The sequence below is a fragment of the Rutidosis leptorrhynchoides genome, chromosome 4 (assembly GCF_046630445.1).
Source record: "Rutidosis leptorrhynchoides isolate AG116_Rl617_1_P2 chromosome 4, CSIRO_AGI_Rlap_v1, whole genome shotgun sequence".
Classification (NCBI taxonomy): Eukaryota; Viridiplantae; Streptophyta; class Magnoliopsida; order Asterales; family Asteraceae; genus Rutidosis; species Rutidosis leptorrhynchoides.
Window position 1 is genome coordinate 106,786,016 of NC_092336.1, and position 19,590 is coordinate 106,805,605.

At 35.5% G+C, this 19,590-nt stretch overlaps 2 protein-coding genes across 9 annotated transcripts; one reads left to right on the forward strand and one right to left on the reverse strand.

The window, feature by feature from the left end:
* Positions 1–1,602: 1,602 nt before the first annotated feature.
* On the forward strand, positions 1,603–13,718 carry LOC139840252 (histone deacetylase 5-like). 8 transcript variants are annotated; one of them, XM_071830504.1, is made up of 13 exons: positions 1,603–1,820; positions 1,995–2,036; positions 2,272–2,350; positions 2,513–2,613; positions 2,721–2,872; positions 2,983–3,069; positions 3,181–3,289; positions 3,373–3,497; positions 3,741–3,797; positions 3,906–3,978; positions 12,665–13,266; positions 13,342–13,430; positions 13,525–13,718. In XM_071830504.1, the coding sequence occupies exons 5-9, from the start codon at positions 2,804–2,806 to the stop codon at positions 3,786–3,788; spliced, it is 438 nt and encodes a 145-aa protein (XP_071686605.1). In that variant the 5' UTR covers positions 1,603–1,820; positions 1,995–2,036; positions 2,272–2,350; positions 2,513–2,613; positions 2,721–2,803; the 3' UTR covers positions 3,789–3,797; positions 3,906–3,978; positions 12,665–13,266; positions 13,342–13,430; positions 13,525–13,718. The 8 variants fall into 8 exon arrangements, with proteins under 8 accessions (XP_071686605.1, XP_071686599.1, XP_071686601.1 ...); XM_071830498.1 differs by having other exon boundaries at positions 2,768–2,872; XM_071830500.1 differs by having other exon boundaries at positions 2,768–2,872; positions 3,763–3,797.
* LOC139840886 (uncharacterized) lies at positions 5,205–6,376 on the reverse strand. The gene is made up of 2 exons (XM_071831128.1): positions 6,041–6,376; positions 5,205–5,288 (listed from the first exon to the last, which is right to left on the reverse strand). The coding sequence occupies exons 1-2, from the start codon at positions 6,374–6,376 to the stop codon at positions 5,205–5,207; spliced, it is 420 nt and encodes a 139-aa protein (XP_071687229.1).
* Positions 13,719–19,590: the final 5,872 nt, after the last annotated feature.

The following is a 19,590-nucleotide window of genomic DNA, read 5'->3' on the forward strand; positions in this document are numbered from 1 at the left end:
AGTACAGAACAATCCTAAGCCATAAATCTTACATTGAAGCAAACACACAAGGCTTTTAGCCAAACATAATCATAGTAGAACTAATAAAACAGTAAATACAAGTTGAATTCATGTTTAAAAAGATATAGAACAATAGTACCAATTGCGATAAACGATCCTAGCTTAATCTTGATGTTGAAAGAGTGGAGATTGACTTGCAGCCTTCCTTGAACCTTGAAAATCGTATTAGAACTGAGGGAGAACGTAGTAGTGAAGGTATATGAAGTATGTAACCAAAGGCTCTCTTAAATAGGCTAAAAAGTTAGGTAAAATGGCCAGAAATTGACCAGATGCGCCGCATCTCTTTGGGATGCACCGCATCTCTTTACGTTCAGTAGATTCCAGCTCGATTTTGTACTCAGGACTGTCGGAAGGGGAGCAAATGCGCCGCATCTGGGACAGATGCGCCGCATCTGGCTTGGATGCGCCGCATCTGAGGCTGTTTTGGTCCAGAAGTCTTCATGCTCCGCATCTGAAACTGTCGGAAGTTATTTGGTGCATAGATGCGCCGCATCTAAGAGAGATGCGCCGCATTTGGACCTGTCTCAGTGGTTTTGGGCTGTTTTACGCGTTCAATCTTCGTTTTAACTCTGTTTTCGCTGTTGGTCTTCATTTATTCATTCACAATGGACTTTTACAAATATATACGAATTACAATACATACGTACAACAATTACATACAAATGGAACAACTTTGGATCGAAATAACGGCAATAAACATGTATAATTTTGGCGTTATCATATAGTAAAAAGTTCCACATAAAAATATTATTAATCACATGACAAATGACATATGACATATATACACCCATGCGTAGTAAAAGTTCCACATAGAAACATTATTAACAAACTGAAATCATGCATGCCATGTAAAAATATGTAGATAACTACAAAAAGAATTTTAATAGAAACATTACGACCTCCATAATTGCCTGTATTTGAGTTATACGAAAAACAGATACAGTTTGTTTCTATTTGAGTTGATTGACTTTATTTAACTTGATTTAAAATACAAGACTAACGAAAGAAAGTTAGCAATTAACCGGGAAATAAACTTAATAGCTCTTGATACCAATGTAGTATTTAGAGTAATCGGAACGTACCCGAATACATATGGCGGAAGCGGATAGGATCGATTGTTTAGATCACCGGTCGGGAAAAGCAATCACAAACGGAAGACTTTCATAGTTCACAACCTAAGATTCCCTTATCTTATTGAACATACATGGACGAAACAGGAACATATCTTGTCTCTTCTCAATGTTTCTCTCAACTCACTCGTATGTGTGGAATTAATCTAGCTTTCTCTTATATCTTCTACAAAGAGATGTAGACTCTATTTATAGTGTCACCTAAGTGAAACTCCAACTAATGAAAGGTTTCTATTATACACACACTAATATCAAGTGCCTTTTTCCTTCTCCTATTGGTCCACGTTTTCACTCTCCTCTCACAAACACTGCTCACCATTTGCTCACTTCTCACTCACACAAATATTTGACACCCATACCGTCTCCCTCACCTCCTCCCTCACCTTCAGCTTTAACATCTTCTTTCCTGATTTCTCCTTTTCAATTATCACATCCCATTTCATCTCGGCTGAACATAACAATTTCTGCATTAGGGTTCTTAGTGTTGTTGCGAATTAGGGTTTTTAGTGACTGTTTTGGTTGTTGATCGGTCAACGCGTGAAACTGAAACGCTAGGGTTTCTTTTTCATCTATTGCGTTTAGCCAAAAATAAAGATTCGTCATCTGATGTTTGAATGAGGGTCGATTAAGGTAAGTTTTTTCCGATTATTAATGTTAGATTTCTAGAAAGTAGGTTTTTTTGTTTTTCTCAATTTACCAAATACGTAAGCAGATTTATTTTATGATCTTTTGAAATTCTTTAAGATGAAGGTTTTTTGTTGTGATAATAAGGTTCTCCTAAATCTGAGACCTTTTTTGTAACAGATGGAAGCCTTTGAGATAAAGCATATTCCGGTAGCGTTCAAGGTAAATCATTTATTTGGGCTATAATTGCTCTTGCACACTATAATATTGCAGTTTATGTGTGTTATTTGTTTTGATGTACCAAACAAAATTGTTATTGTACCAAACAAAATTGGTTGCAATTGAATTAGCCGTTTGTCAAATTGAAAAAAATTGCAATTTATGTAGATGTAAAATGCAGATATAATTATTAGTTTGATAAAATGGCTGACTATAAACGTTGTTGACGTTTTTGTAGGTTGTAGTAGAAACATCAAGAGGCTGAAACTAAAATGGTGGTTGAAGTTGACGTTTTTGGTTTTTCACCTCGCTATCAGGTACTTCGCTTTTTTCATAATCGAACTTTGTTTTGGTTTGCTTTGCACGTATTACATTCTCTATTGCGATTGGATTCTGGATTCTATGTTTGGTGTTTCTTTTTAAATTCGAGTTACGTTTCTTTAATTGCTCATATCTTTGTTATTGTGATTTTTAATCAGATGAGATGTTTGTATTTACTTCCGTTTCCTTATCTTCAATGTTACGTGTGTGCTTTATGTTGACAATTATTTTCCGTTGGTTGGACCATCTAATGTTACAGGTATGTCTATGTGAATCTTCTTATTAGATGTATTGTTCTTATCATATGGTGTATGACTATGTTAGTTTGTTGTTCTATTTATCTAAGTGTGTAAAGTTATTATGTAGATGTCTTTCCCCTGTTTCCATTTTACAAAATTCGCTCCCTACTACAGTTATGCTACAAGGTCTACAACATATGTCATACCTTTATGGGGATTTCGACATTGAGAAAGAAATTTAGCAATCTTAACAATTCTACCTCACAATATACAATGCAGGTCACTAAAGGCGCCCAGTATTTATAAAACTTAATGTTTGAATCTGATATTTAAAAGAAACATTTATATACTATTTGTTAAACTGGCCCATAACTTATATGAATGTTCAGGTTCGTGAGGAACTGAGCGTATATTGGTCGGTACTTGCAGAGAAGTTACCTGAGAAGTTGACCAGTAAAGTAACACCTCGACTACAGGTAACACTTTTTTTTATATCTATCTGGTCAATTATGTTTTAAAACCTTTAATTTAACAAATTTAAAGTTATAATTTTTGTGTACCTTATTGTGTTCATTTTGTGCTTGTAGATATATAGCTCGCAGTCTGATGAAGAATATGATGATGGTCCGAATATATTATCAGAGGATGATGCTACAATACCACTTTCAAAACTGAAATTTAGTGAAGATGGTACAGGTTGAATTCTATCATCTGCTTCCAATGTTTGTTATTTAATGTTTTTTTTTTTGTAATATATTAACTTCTAAAATTAAATCTAGATAAATTTGATACCAGTTCTTCTCAAGCCTGGAGATCAGAGTTGTCAAAAATTGATATTTGGTATGCCTCTTTTGGATCAAACATGAGCGAGTCAAGATTTCGCTGTTATATACAAGGTGGCCAGGTAATTTATGATATTATGCTTCTAATCATATTATATTTCTAGGAGTTGAGCAAATTATGCAAAATATATATCAGAAATTACCTGATATCATGCCTTTTGCGTTAGTCTAAACTTGCTTAACATGATCTTTGTTAGTGCTTTTTGTTAAATGAATTTATTTTGAATTTATAAACTGGAGCATGTTGTGCTATCCATACTTCATTTTAGATAATAGTTCCATGTAAAAAGTTGATTAGTTAACAATGGATTATGAGTTTGTTTCCAGATTTTGCCAGGGTTGCATTTGGATAGCACTTGAAGGTAATGAAATTGTTTTTTAATTAATGAAATTTTTTTATTGTTTATTTGTTTGAAGTTTGTTTGTTCATGCTGGGATCTTATAATTTTGTTTGGTTTGTTTTCATTCAGGTTATCTTTATGTATGTTTGGGACCGCAAGATCATATATTGAGTATTTGTAAAATTTGGCTCCTATTTAGTGGTCATCTGTAACACCCTGATTTTTTTTTTTTTAAAACACAGTGGAAGTAAATACTTAATTACCAAAATAGCCTTAATTAACGTTTACATAACTTTGTTTACAAACTAACTTTATACAACAACGGTGTTATGTGAAAACATCATTAGGATAGAAAATATCAGAGTAAGCTTGTAGCCAAACATGTCTTCTAACCCGTCTGCAACACCCGTCCTAAGCAGCAGTACCTAAACCTGCAAAGGGTGGAAATGTGGGAGAATTAGCACAACTACTAAGTGAATGGATACTATCTAACAGACCAAGCATAAGCAACTGAACATGCAAAGGCCACAGATATGCTAACGTCCTGAACTAGCATACAACAACAACTGACAATATGACGATCGACGGCTTGTACTAGCACACGACTTAGTTGATCAAGCTACAGTCTACCGATAGTCCGCTTTACTGATTCCACTGCATAACCGTCCAGACGCAACACATGCGTCCTTCTATGCTATACTGAACAATCAGTAACATCATGACCCGACCAGGCTACCACAGTCGACCTCACATCAACCCAACCTTGCCGCCTCGGTGGGTTCCCAACCTTGCCGCCTCGGTTGGTGTCCAACTAACAGTGCGCACATAATAACACAGATAATCAGTCATGCAATCGTCCTAACTAGCATGGCAATAACTAACTACACATGGTATTCATACTGAACATAAACATAAGAGTAAAGAGTCTGAACAAGTAGCGTGTCAGCTACTTAATACTCTATCCGGAGATAGACCCACTCACCGAATACTAGCAACTAGCTCAGATAATCTATCACTGAGCGACTTCCTTATCCTTATCACCTGAACATAAGGCAAATCAAGTTAGTTTCTGTCCGTTAACAAAACAGCACAGTACAGTATATCAGTCACAAAAAGCGTCGCTAAAAGTCCACCTAACACTTATGCATTTTCAGAATTTACATCCTGAACATCATAAGTCACGCGGACAGCATAACAGCTAGAAAACAGCTAATGCACATAACAACTACTGATCTGATCTGCATCCGTACAGTTGCACATGCATCCGTACGGTTGCAAGTCCATCCGTACGGTTGCATCGTGCATCCATACGGTTGCACACTTCCTGCCCGATTGCACCAACACCACTGCATCCGTACGGTTGCACATGCACCCGTACGGTTGCACCATGTACCCGTGCGGTTGCAAGCTGCAACCGTACGGTTGTGTTCATCGTGCAGCAGCAGCACAAAACTGACGGGTTCGACCTAAAATCACCAATTGGTGCTCTAGAGCTCGTTTCTTACCTCTAAACTGACCAAATCATATACACTTAACATCAATAAGCATAAACCCACAAGATTTTAACACAAACAACATCAAAATCAACCATTTTGACTCAAAATTGCTCTTTTGACAAAGTTAACACAAAATCATCATTTTCTTAAAGATTAGAGCTTGAAACTCTTTGATTCTTGCCTCAATAGACTCTGTAAATTGTAAAGAACAAGTTGATATGAATGATTTGAGCTCTAGAACACAAATTAGAAATCTAGGATTTGATGGAATGAGATTGAGAGTGTACGGGGTGTTTGAGAATTTTCCAGAAAATGAGAGAATGAGCTGGTCACAAGCTTATATATGTGGGTTAAATAACATAACTCATCACACACGGGTATTTACCAGTTATCTAATAACTTTCGTACTTTATTTGACTGCCCTAACGGAGTCCAAATTAAATAAACGAACCTGTTCTGTGACCCTTGTCACAAACTGGTCTTAACCAAATAATAAAATAACACTAAACATTTAATTAAAATAAAAGCATAATTAACTACATAATTATGCCTAAGGGCAAAAATGTCATCTTACATCTAGGCCCGATATTAAGATGTTACAAATCTACCCCCTTAAAGAGATTTCGTCCTCGGAATCTGGTCTTGGTCAAACAGACGTGGATAACGAGCCTTCATCAGCTCTTCGGTCTCCCACGTAAGGTTCGATCCTAAACTATGCTTCCACTCGACAAGCACCATATGGATCTCTTTCTTTCTCAACTTAGTTACCTTTCTATCGACTATCCTAACCGGTTCTTCAACTAACTTTTGATTTAAGTCGACCCTCAAATCACTCAACGGAACCAGTTGTGTTTCGTCATCGACTTTACACTTCCTAAGGTAACACACATTAAAAGTGTTATGTATCCCTGCTAACTCTGCTGGAAGCCCTAATACAACCGTTTGATCATTAACCCTCTGAATAATCTTGAACGGCCCAATGTATCTTGGAGCTAACTTACCCCGCTTACCAAACCTAATAACTCCCTTCCAAGGTGATACTTTCAAGTATACACAATCCCCGACCTCAAAGTTTACCAGACATCTACGTGGATCGGCATACATTTTCTGTCTGTCACCTGCCGCTTTCAGCTTTTCACGTGCTATCACTACCTTCTCTGCTGTTATCTGTACTATTTCTGGACCTGCAAACTGTTTCTCTCCGGCTTCTAACCAACAAGTCGGCGTTCTACATTTGCGACCATACAACATCTCATAAGGTGGCATACCAATACTCGAATGGTAAGTATTGTTGTAAGCGAACTTGATCAATGGTAGATGTATATCTCACGGACCACCGTACTCTAACACGCAGGACCTAAGCATATCCTCTAGTGTCTGTATTGTACGTTCACTCTGACCGTCAGTCTGTGGATGATACGCTGTACTCAGATTTACCCTCGTTCCTAAACTTTTCTGTAAACTGGTCCAGAAGTTCGATACAAATCTAGAATCCCTGTCGGATACGATAGACAAAGGAACCTCATGTCGACTAACTATCTCTTTCAAGTACAATTCTGCCAAAATACTCAACGAAGCTGTCTCTTTTGTAGCTAAGAAATGTGCACTTTTCGTCAGTCGATCAACAATTACCCATATCATATCATTACCTCTCTGAGATCTAGGTAACTTGGTTACAAAATCCATCGTAATATGATCTCATTTCCACTCTGGAATATTCAATTGTTGTAACGAACCATAAGGTTTCTGGTGTTCAGCTTTAACTTGAGAACAAATATGACATCTTTCTACTAATTGAGCAACATATTTCTTCATCGTTGGCCACCAATACATCGGCTTTAGATCATTATAAATCTTGGTACTACCCGGATGGACAGTCAACCTCGATTTGTGCGCTTCATTCAAGATCATTTTTCTTAAATCTCCAAGCATAGACACCCAAATTCGGTTCTTAAACGTCTTAAGTCCACGGGAATCGTCAGTCAATTGGTCCTTGATTTTGGTCATCAGTTCAGTCTTTAAGTTCTCCTCCAATAAAGCTTGGGCTTGAACTTGTCTTATCTGTTCAATAAGGTCTGAAACTATTTCGGTTCTCATAAATTTCACGGTCTCTACGATCTTTTTACGACTTAAAGCATCGGCAACAACATTTGCTTTACCCGGGTGATACTTTATTTCACAATCGTAGTCTTTTATAAGCTCAATCCACCGTCTCTGTCGCATATTCAGTTCTTTCTGAGTGAAAATATACTGGAGGCTCTTATGGTCTGTACATATCACACACTTTGTACCGTATAAGTAGTGTCTCCATAACTTCAATGCAAATACCACAGCAGCCATTTCTAAATCATGAACTGGATAATTACGTTCGTGTGTCTTTAACTAACAAGAAGCGTACTTGATAACTTTATCTCTCTGCATCAGTACACACCCCAGCCCGGCAATTGACGCATCATAATAAACTACGAAGTCGTCTGAACCCTCCGGTAATGCTAACACTGGAGCTTGACCCAACAACTGTTTGAGCGTATGAAAAGCCTGTTCCTGTTGGTCACTCCATCGAAAACTTACATCTTTTCTGGTCAATTTGGTTAACGGACCCGCTATTTTAGAAAAATCTTTTATAAATCGGCGATAATAACCCGCAAGACCCAAGAAACTCTTAACTTCTGTCGGCGTCTTCGGTGAATTCTAACCCATTACCACTTCTATTTTCAACGGATCCACTTTAATACCTGCCTCACGGATAACATGACCCAGAAACTGCACCTCTCGAAGCCAAAACTCACACTTCGAAAATTTAGCATATAACTGTTCTTTCTTTAACAACTCTAAAACCAATCGAAGATGTGTCGCATGATCAGTCTCTGTCTTTGAATATACTAATATATCATCGATAAACACAATAACAAACTGATCTAAATACGGTTTACAAACCCGGTTCATCAGATCCATAAATACTGCTGGAGCATTCGTCAACCCAAATGGCATAACCAAGAACTCGTAATGCCATATCTCGTTCTAAACGCTGTCTTTGGTATATCTGATTCTGCAACCCGAACCTGATGATACCCGGATCTAAGATCTATTTTCGAAAAGTACGACGCACCCTGAAGCTGGTCAAAGAGATCATCGATTCTAGGTAAAGGATACTTGTTCTTAACCGTCCTTTTATTCAATTCTCGATAATCTATACACATTCTCAGAGTACCATCTATCTTCTTTACAAACAACACCGGCGCACCCCACGGCGAGGAACTCGGTCTTATAAACCCCCTGTCTAACAGTTCCTGTATCTGAGACATCATCTCTCTAATTTCAGAAGGTGCTAACCTATAAGTAGCCTTAGCTATTGGAGTTGTTTCCGGAACCAACTCAATCTTATATTCTACTTCTCTTACCGGCGGTAACCCGGTAACTCATCAGGAAATACCTCAAGAAATTCTAAAACCATCGGAATATCAGTAACAGATCTCTTCTCTATCTTAGCATCAATAACATAAGCCATAAAATACTCACATCCCTTAGAAAGTGATTTCTTCGCCTTCAACATAGAAATCAACAGAAAACTGAACCCACTTCGTTCCCCTCGGGCCACAATACGGGTTTCATCGGTCAAATGAAAAGTTACCATCTTCTTATCACACTTAATGTGGGCCTTATGTAGGCTCATCCAGTTCATCCCTAATACTACATCAAAACTAGGGATATGCAGCACTAAACAGGACATAGGAAGTGGTCTACCATCAATTTCTATACTGGCTTCAGACACATACGTTGTGACTGAAACCGTCTTACCATCAGCTACCTCTACTCTAACAGGTTCAGGCATCACCGTAGTAGGTAACCTTAACTTAGTACAGAAATCTATAGACATAAACGTCCTATTTGCACCTGAATCAAACAATACTCTAGTAGGTATTGAGTTGATCAAAAACATACCGGTTATGATGTCATCATTATTAGTTGCGGCCTCAACTGTCATCTGAAAGGCCCTGACTTCCGCAGTCGGCGGGTTCTTTCTTTTCTGTCCACTTGAGGCTGTGGAACCCCCGACAGATGCCGAACGCACCCCTGACCCTACCCCGGAACTTGCACCTTTCGACGCCTGACAACTAGCTGAACGGTGACCCGGCTGATGACAACTCCAACACACATTCTCCCTGAAGGAACACCCCTGAGATTCATGACCTACCATACCACATCTTAAACACCTTCTCATTGCCTCTGAACACTGCCCACTGTGAGAAGACTTACAACCTTTACACCATTCTCTCCTTCCTGAACCAGAACCTGAACTTGCTTGATTCCCTTTACCCTTTTGTCTAAACCCAAAAGATTTCTTAGACTTAGAACCTGACTGACTTGTAGCCTGACTACCCTGCGATATAACGTTTCTCAAATTCATACCCCTTGCTGCTCGTACATCACTTTCTACCATCTTTGCCATCACAAAAGCCTAAGATAACGTCGGCGCGGACCTTACAAATGTCCTGTATTCCGGCAAGATCATATTTACAAAATGTTGGATTCTTGATTGTTCGTCAGGCTCCCATTGTTGCACAAACCTTAACTTGTCCATGTATTTCTCAATCACCTCATCAATTGACATCTCAGGTGTCATCCGCATCTCCAAAAACTCCATTTTGATTTTATTCATGTCAAACACATTGCAGTACTGCTCACATACCTTACCGTAAAATTGCTCCCAAGTGATCATTCGAACTTGTTCTGGAGGAACACTTGCTATCACAGAATCCCATCACACCATAGCCCTATCTTTCAATAACCTACTCGCATAAGTTACTTTCAATTCTGGCTCACACTGACATGCCTCGAATGCCTTTTCAACTTCCCTTAACCAGATGAGAGTCGTAGTTGGGTCAGAACTTCCTGAGTAGGGAGACGGTCCACAATCTCGGAATTGTTTAAATGTGCATCTTTTTGGTGGTTGGTATTGTTGTTGGAATTGCTGTTGTGGAAATGATTATTGATATATGGGTGGCTGAACTTGATTCATCATCATGGGATTTTGATACTGGTAATAATTATGTGGTGGCATGACATGCTGAGGGAATTGGTTCTGTAATGGGTATTGGTACTGGTTCTGGTGTATTTGCGGTATGGTTTGTGACTGAGCAGTGGCAAAACCTGGTGGTGTATCCTCATTACCCGACTGTCTAGCTAACTCAAGCTCAATCTTTTCCTGAGCTTCCTTAAGCTTACTTTCAAGCTCATGCACATAATCAGCCTCGTAAATCTCTTCCTCATCCTCCACATCTGCAGCACTGAACATTTCGGGGTGGATCGGGTTGGTAGCGTTCGCATCCCTGTCATCTGCCATCTGTGCTACAAAACACTCGCACAAAAGCTTAGTGGATAATTGTTAGTTTACTAAGCACTAACATGCACCAAATCCTACATTCACTTAGCCCCACCCCACGGACATGTTTGACTTAACTCAGGGTTTAGGAACAAATACGTGCACATACTTGCTGCTAAACCATGCTCTGATACCAAGTTGTAACATCCTGATTTTTTTTTTAAACACATCGGAAGTAAATACTTAATTACCAAAATAGCATTAATTAACATTTACATAACTTTGTTTACAAACCAACTTTATACAACAATGGTGTTACGTGAAAACATCATTAGGATAGAAAACATCAGAGTAAGCTTGTATTCAAACATGTCTTCTAACCCGTCTGCAACACTCGTCCTAAGCAGCAGTACCTAAACCTGCAAAGGGTGGAAATGTGGGGGAATTAGCACAACTACTAAGTGAATGGATACTATCTAACAGACCAAGCATAAGCAACTGAACATGCAAAGGCCACAGATATGCTAACATCCTGAACTAGCATACAACAACTGACAATATGAGGATCGGCGGCTTGTACTAGCACACGACTTAGTTGATCAAGCTACAGTCTACTGATAGTCCGCTTTACTGATTCCACTGCATAACCGTCCAGATGCAACACATGCGTCCTTCTATGATATACTGAACAATCAGTAACATCATGACCCGACCAGGCTACCACAGTCGACCTCACATTAACCCTACCTTGCCGTCTCGGTGGGTTCCCAACCTTGCCGCCTCAGTTGGTGTCCAACTAACAGTGCGAACATAATAACACGGATAATCAGTCATGCAATCGTCCTAACTAGCATGGCAATAACTAACTACACATGGTATTCATACTGAACATAAACATAAGAGTAAAGAGTCTGAACAAGTAGCGTGTCAGCTACCTAATACTCTATTCGGAGATAGACCCACTCACCGAATACCAGCAACTAGCTCAGATAATCTATCACTGAGCGACTTCCTTATCCTTATCACCTGAACATAAGGCAAATCAAGTTAGTTTCTGTCCGTTAACAAAACAGCACAGTACAGTATATCAGTCACAAAAAGCATCGCTAAAAATCCACCTAACACTTATGCATTTTCAGAATTTACATCCTGAACATCATAAGTCACGCGAACAGCATAACAGCTAGCTAGAAAACAGCTAATGCACATAACAACTACTGATCTGATCTGCATCTGTACGGTTGCACATGCATCCGTACGGTTGCAAGTCCATACGGATGCAACACTTCCTGCCCGGTTGCACCAACACCACTGCATCCGTACGGTTGCACATGCACCCGTACGGTTGCACCATGTACCCGTGCGGTTGCAAGCTGCAACTGTACGGTTGTGTTCATCGCGCAGCAGCAGCAGCAGTAGAAAACTGACTGGTTTCGACCTAAAATCACCAATTGGTGCTCTAGAGCTCGCTTCTTACCTCTAAATTGACCAAATCATATACACTTAACATCAATAAGCATAAACCCATAAGATTTTGACACAAACAACATCAAAATCAACCATTTTGACTCAAAATTGCTCTTTTGACAAAGTTAACACAAAATCATCATTTTCTTAAAGATTAGAGCTTGAAACTCTTTGATTCTTACCTCAATAGACTCTGTAAATTGTAAAGAACAAGATGATATGAATGATTTGAGCTCTAGAACACAAATTAGAAATCTAGGGTTTGATGGAATGAGATTGAGAGTGTACGGGGTGTTTGAGAATTTTCCAAAAAATGAGAGAAGGAGCTGGTCACAAGCTTATATATGTGGGTTAAATAACATAACTCATCACACACGGGTATTTACTAGTTATCTAATAACTTTCGTACTTAATTTGACTGCCCTAACGGAGTCCAAATTAAATAAACGAACCTGTTCTGTGACCCTTGTCACAAACTGGTCTTAACCAAATAGTAAGATAACACTAAATATTTAATTAAAATAAAAGCATAATTAACCACATAATTATGTCTAAGGGCAAAAAGGTCATCTTACATCTAGGCCCGATATGAGGATGTTACATCATCTAATATCATACATGGACATAATGCGAAATAAGAAGTAAAACAAAGGTAGTAATGGGAATTGTTTGTCTTATGTGGGCTTTTGCTTGCTGAGGTCGTACGTGATAGTGGCTAAGTGCTGGGAACTGTGACACCGATTTGTCCGTGTTTCAAATGAATGGATGGGTTAGTAAAATATGTATACCGATTGTTATTCATTGAAGACAGTATATAACACATTCTGTTATGAACACTCCGAGAACTGCACGTAAAGTCAGGAGCCACCGCACCCTGATTTAAGTATAATCTAAGTTCTAAAACTCAATCCCTGATTTAAGTTATGTTTTGTTGATATGTAGTGTTTATAACAATTCCAACTATATTAATTTGCAAAGAGGAGCCACCGCACCTTTCTCTACTATAATGTATAAGAGATTAAGGTAAGTTTCTAAAAGTACTACATGAATATTTTTAAGCACTAAGACGATATTATTGTTTTAATAGCTGATTGTATCCTGATTGTGTTTACATGTGATTAGTTTTCTTTTTATATATTTTTTCAGGTTGTGCAAAGTTACGTTTCGACGTCAAATTAGAGACTATTGTTCTGTATTCTTTATGGTAACATATTTAGTTGTCGTTATTTAACTGGACCATGTGGATTTTTCAGTGTAATTATCAATTATCAATAATTAGGTGTCTTAATCGTGGGATTAACACGTGGACTGAAAAACTCAGAAAAGTTGTCAGAGGTTTCGCATCCTCTATTGCCTTACGTATCATCGGTGAGTTGTCTTTTATTTATGCTGAAATCCTTTTGCTCCTTTTTCGGATGTAACCACTGATCTGATTTCTGTTTGCATATATTTGTTTATTTAGTTATTCAGCTCAGCGTAGTCTGAATTATTGGTAAAAGGTAATGTTATTCCTCTTTCAATTTTAGTAATTATTTAATTCTCATTATTTTTATACCCTTTTTGGTGGTTGTTTTTTTTTTTTTTTCTAATTGTGGTATGAATTGAGGAAAGAATCCATTAGCAAAAGGTGAGTAAGTGGATGGTAATGTTGGAGATATTTTAAAAAGGTTTAAATGTTTTTCATGTATTAAGTCGTTGCATCTTCACTGCCACCTGCATACCCAACTAATTTTACTTATAAAATTGTTGATGGTAAGAAAGTAGTGTTCACGAAATCATTTGTTACCTTTTTATATTGTAATATATTTAATATTTATATATTTATTTTATGATTTGCTAATCTTTTGTCATTATAAGACTTTATGTGATTTAGTAACGGACATAATAGAAGTAAATATTGCCAGCTGAAGCTAAAAGAATACGCGGTGTCTTGGTCCATTGCTTTGTGGGAAGATCAAGAAGCTAATTGTTATTAGCTTTTTTATAACTGATTATGATTATTTGAAACCAATAACTTGAATATATGGTCAAATTATGGGACGTAATAAATCATCAGTTGACAATTGAACATGATATATTTAGGAAGTTTCACTTATTCTAGATATAGTCCAACTTAGGCACTATATGTTATACACAGTAACTTTTTAGTTCATAAGTAAGTTTGATGGTCAAGTGTCATGTTATATAAAGTGGTTATCAGTCCACTAGGCTTATATGATACGTAGTATTACATAGACGGTTTTGTTTCTTTCCATTTTACTTTACTTTTGTTATACAATTCTTCGAATTACGCTAAGGATACATTTATGTGGACAAATATGATGCAACAAAGGCATATGATACATAATCTATTATGGCTTTTTTTCTTTTATATTGTTTTGTCTGTTAGAAATGAAGTAATGCTCTCATAATATGGGCATTTTGAATTATCATGATATTATTTTAGTTTGTGCGTATATTTCTTTGCTGGAACATTATTCCAACATGCCAGACATTGAGTTATTTATTTTTCACAAACTCTAAATTATTGGACTAAATGCAGGTCTGTGATGATTGTGAGAGGTGACGGGTGTTAGCTCTACTGAATGACTTCACATTGTTTCGAGCAGCTTCGCTACCGTCTTCGAACATGGCATCCACTATGCGTATTTTGGCTGTAGTCCTCAGACATGGCAGCGTCTCTGTTTGTAAACGATCGTAGAAAATTAATGAAGATAATACCTATGATGATCATATGTATTATCTGAGCATATGTTTGGAATGTTTAAGAGATATAGAAGATTTGACCCGCATCTTGGCATGACAACACCTTAGATGGCATACAATTTATGCAACTTTGTGTGTTCGTAGCCATGGCGGGTTTCAAATCTTCTAATCTCTCAATTCTATTTACAAGAGGAATTAGTGCTCTTCTATTGGTCCACGTGTCCTTTTGCCTCACACAACCACTACTGCTCACCAAATGGAACCACTTAAAAAGAAAGAAAAAAAACTGAAGAAAAATGGCGACGTGCACTCCTCCATATCCATGGTCATACGTTACTGACCTAAACTTTCGAGCTAAGTTAACTCCTGTTGTTAAAGAGTTTAATGTTGTTTTTTGTGTTTTGTTAAATTTGTTTTGTATCACAGATTATAGAGTGCTTGAATGTAATGCTATTGTTTTTAGGTTACAACAGTGATGCGCACTGGCCATTTTACTATTCGATTCATATCAAGTATGTGTCATTAACAGATATTTTGTTTATTAGTAAAAAGTTTTCTACATTTTTTGTGCAGTTCAAGAGAGTTGAAAGACACATGTTTTCTATGGTTTAAAATCTCATATATGGATTTATTTATGCGCTTATACATGTAGGTTAATGTGTGTACGTCAACGAATGACTATCGGTTGTGTAGGATATAATTGTTTTTCGTTGTAGTTTGTATGCCCCAAAAATTAGCAGGTAAAATGTGCCGTGCGAATTGCTAGCTAGCATTAAAATCGCATAAACCTTAGAGCAGCAACGCGCGAACCCTCAATTCTTGTTTACTCCATTAATCACAAGATTAATGAATAATTAATCATAACTTAATATGATATAAGTAATTCTTGTAGAGATCAATTAATTTCAAAGTTAACGTGGCATTAATCTCTAAATCATAAGTTTGTGGGTGTATACTAAAAGATTCCAACAAAAATTAAGCCCATAAATTAGGTTCATGAATGTTTTTGTAATCAGAATTTAGGGTTAATAGTGAATGTACGAGATGAAACTTGATAATGAATAATGGTTTAGAAAATAACTGACCCGTATATTTTTTAATTTGGTAATGCAAAGTGAGGGGTATTGTTGTCAATAAATAATAGAAAAAAATGAAAGAGACAATTGATGAGTGATAAAGTTAATCGATGGTTGTTATTGAAAGATAAAATTGAATTTGATGATCCTATTTTTGCCAACTTAACCTTTTGATGATTTATTAGCTAAAAATAACTTTTTATTATAATATGGATATAGAATATAGAATATAGATATAGATATAGATATAGATATAGATTCCAACCATTATTTAGAATATCACTATTGATTTGAAAATTGTCTACTTTCTGATTTTTAATATTAATCATAATTATTAATATATATTTTTTATTAATCAATTATAATTGATAGTTATTAAATTATTACCGAGTATTATTATATACCTATATGTGGAAATGCATAGCACTATTCATCTTTCCACTTTTTCTAAACTTAACCCCTTAACTTTCAATAACATACAAATTGAACCCCCCACTTTATACGTATATTTTTTTCCAAAATTTCACAAGCTTAACCCCTAACTTTTATTAAAATACAAATCGAACTCCCACTTTACTAATTTTTTTTTTTTACTAATATTCAATTTTCACAAGCTTAACCCATAACTTTTATTAAAATACAAATCGAACCCCCACTTTATAGGTAAAGTTACCTATATGTGGAAATGAATAGCACTATTCATCTTTCCACTTTTTCTAAACTTAACCCCTTAACTTTCAATAACATACAAATTGAACCCCCCACTTTATACGTATATTTTTTTCCAAAATTTCACAAGCTTAACCCCTAACTTTTATTAAAATACAAATCGAACTCCCACTTTACTAATTTTTTTTTTTACTAATATTCAATTTTCACAAGCTTAACCCATAACTTTTATTAAAATACAAATCGAACCCCCACTTTATAGGTAAAGTTTTTTCAAATTTCACAAACTTAACCCACTAACTTTTATTAAAATACAAATCGAACTCCCACTTTACTAACTTTTTTTTTTAAATAAAACCCGAACGCTAAAAACAGCAACTTTCACAAAAGGAACAACCCTTCAATGTTATGTCGAAAAAAATCTTTTTTACAAAATAGACCAAGACTTTTTTTTTAACTCGCATTCAAAACGGAGCCCCCGGCGCGAAGCGAGGCTCTACAACTAGTTAATTATCTATTGAATTTGTGAATTATAAACTAGTGTGTAAGTTGAAACTAGAAATAAGTAATAATGCAAGATTTATTGAAGAAAATATAAAAAATCATTTATAAATTAAAGTAATTATACGTTTGCTTACCTCATAACTAAATGGTTCAGAATGCTGGATCATTTAGCATCAGTACGTTTATTTCTGACATCTGAAAGACAAATGGTGTTGAAAGCTGAAATTCTTTCTTAACCATTAAGTACCTGAATTTTACTTAATATCTTTAAATTATATCAAGAACAATTATTAAACTAGTATATTGTAGTTTTTATTCATCATAAAGGTTAATAATGTAATTTTACACCATTCACGCTATTCATTCAAAATAATGATCAGATATGTTATTGTCATTCAAAAACAACTTCATTCAAAACCTTTTAATCATTCGGATTATGAATCATTCAACACTGAATCATTAAATTTTATCAAACGTACCTTAAAATATACCACAAACTAATCATGAATACACACCCATTAGGGATAATGAATAAAGAATTACACATTAGAATTAAAATCACAACAACTAAGAACGGGGTGTTGTGATCGTCCATTTCAATGTCTTGCTTAAATTCTAAAATAGACATGAAATTAACATTGCTAAGAAATAGTTGAGGTGTCATTCAGTGTCCATTTTCATTATTTCTATTACATTTGTTTTTATTTACTTTAATTAATATATAAAATTAAAATTTATATATAAACCCTTTCATTAATATTAAAAAAATACAATTCATATTAAATGAACTAAATTATTAAAATTAAAATTCTTAAAATAAACTAAAACATCTTAAATAAATTAAAAATGCATGTAAAATAACATTTATTCTCGAATAAAACACAAATGTTCAGACAAATCAAATCGTAATCCTTCGTGCACTTCCCTATCTCAGAGTTCCTTATTTCTTCTATCGTCGATATTGTCTAATAAATTGAGCGTCTTAAACGTATATTCGTCTTCGAAATATTTCAATGAAGAAAACATTGTTTTTTTAAAATAATTTTTGGTGGATAATAAAATTATATGAATGACAGAAAAGGAAAAACTGGAGCATTGGGAGTAAAATGCGAATAGTGATTTAGTTTGCCCGTTATATTGTCATGTTTCAAATTCGCATTATCACATATTTTCTAATTGTCCATTCTCAAAGCAAGTTTGAAATCGGGTTACTCAGCTCATGAATTTTTCTATCTTCAGCGACTCAATGAGAGAGACTTCATTCTCCTGGTTACCCCGTTTTCTAAACGAAATGTGGGTCAGATTATTGTGGCAAAGCTTGTTTTTTGTAGCTTGTGTGTATATCTTATGGCAAGAATGAAATAACATGTTCTTTAAAACAAAAAGAAGATGGGTAGACCAAGTGTATGATAGTATATATTCCATGGTCATATTGAAGCTCATGTTTATCAAGAGGAAGAACACGCTCCCTACTTTGATGATGAAATCGGATTGGAAGATCTCCTTAGATGTATGTTTTCTTTTTGTAATTGAGCTTGTTTGCTCATGCAACTAATAATTCTTGTATTAGCTTGGTCTCTTGAGATATTATAGGATTCTCGTATAGCTATTTGTACTAAACTTTGTATTCATTCTCTCAAGGGCGGATCTAGTTCATGCTTAGTGGTAGCGCGAGCTATCACTGAAATACACTATGCAGTAGAAATTGATTTTGTCTTTTAACTAGTGATCATACCATTGGATAGTGTAATTTTTTTGTGTGACACCATAAAATAGTATAAATTTATACCATTGGATAGTGTAATTTTTTTGTTTGACACCATAAAATAGCGGATCTAGAATTCGTAGTCACTGGTGTCAATAGTTAAAAACTCAAAAAAGTTATACCATTAGATAGTGTAATTTTTTTGTGTGACACCATAAAATAGTATAAATTTTTTAAGTTTTTAACTATTGACACCAGTGACTACGAATTCTAGATCCGCTATTGCATTCTTTATTCTTTTTAATAAAGATTCTCCGAATAGACCCATTTACCCCAACACAAATACTTGTGTATGAAGTTGTATAATATAAATACTAGTGAAATGACCCGTGAAATCAATGGTTTGTTTAAACGAAACAGGTTAATGATATGTTTTAGGTATTAATTGAACGTAAATGCTAAAGTCATTTAGTTTAATGACCCGTAAAACCACAGAGTCCGATAAGAAACTCGTCAGCTGAACATTTCTTCAAACACCTAAAATGCATATTAAACAATCCACATTCAATCATAAAAGATAATATTGGTTGTAATTTAATTCCGACTGCAGCTCCAGCTAAAGCAATTGTAGCAGTTCCAGCACCGATGACTTTTAAACCCTCCATAATTTAAAATTATTTAATTTTAATAATTAAAATAATTATTAATAAGATTTAATAATAATTAATTAATTAATAAGATTTAATTTTAATTTAAAATTATTAGATTAATGACATCACCCACCTTGCTTAAATTTTTTTCTTTTTATTTTTAATTTTTTCTTAACAAAGAAATTAACCTAATAATGACATCATCATTATAGCATTTT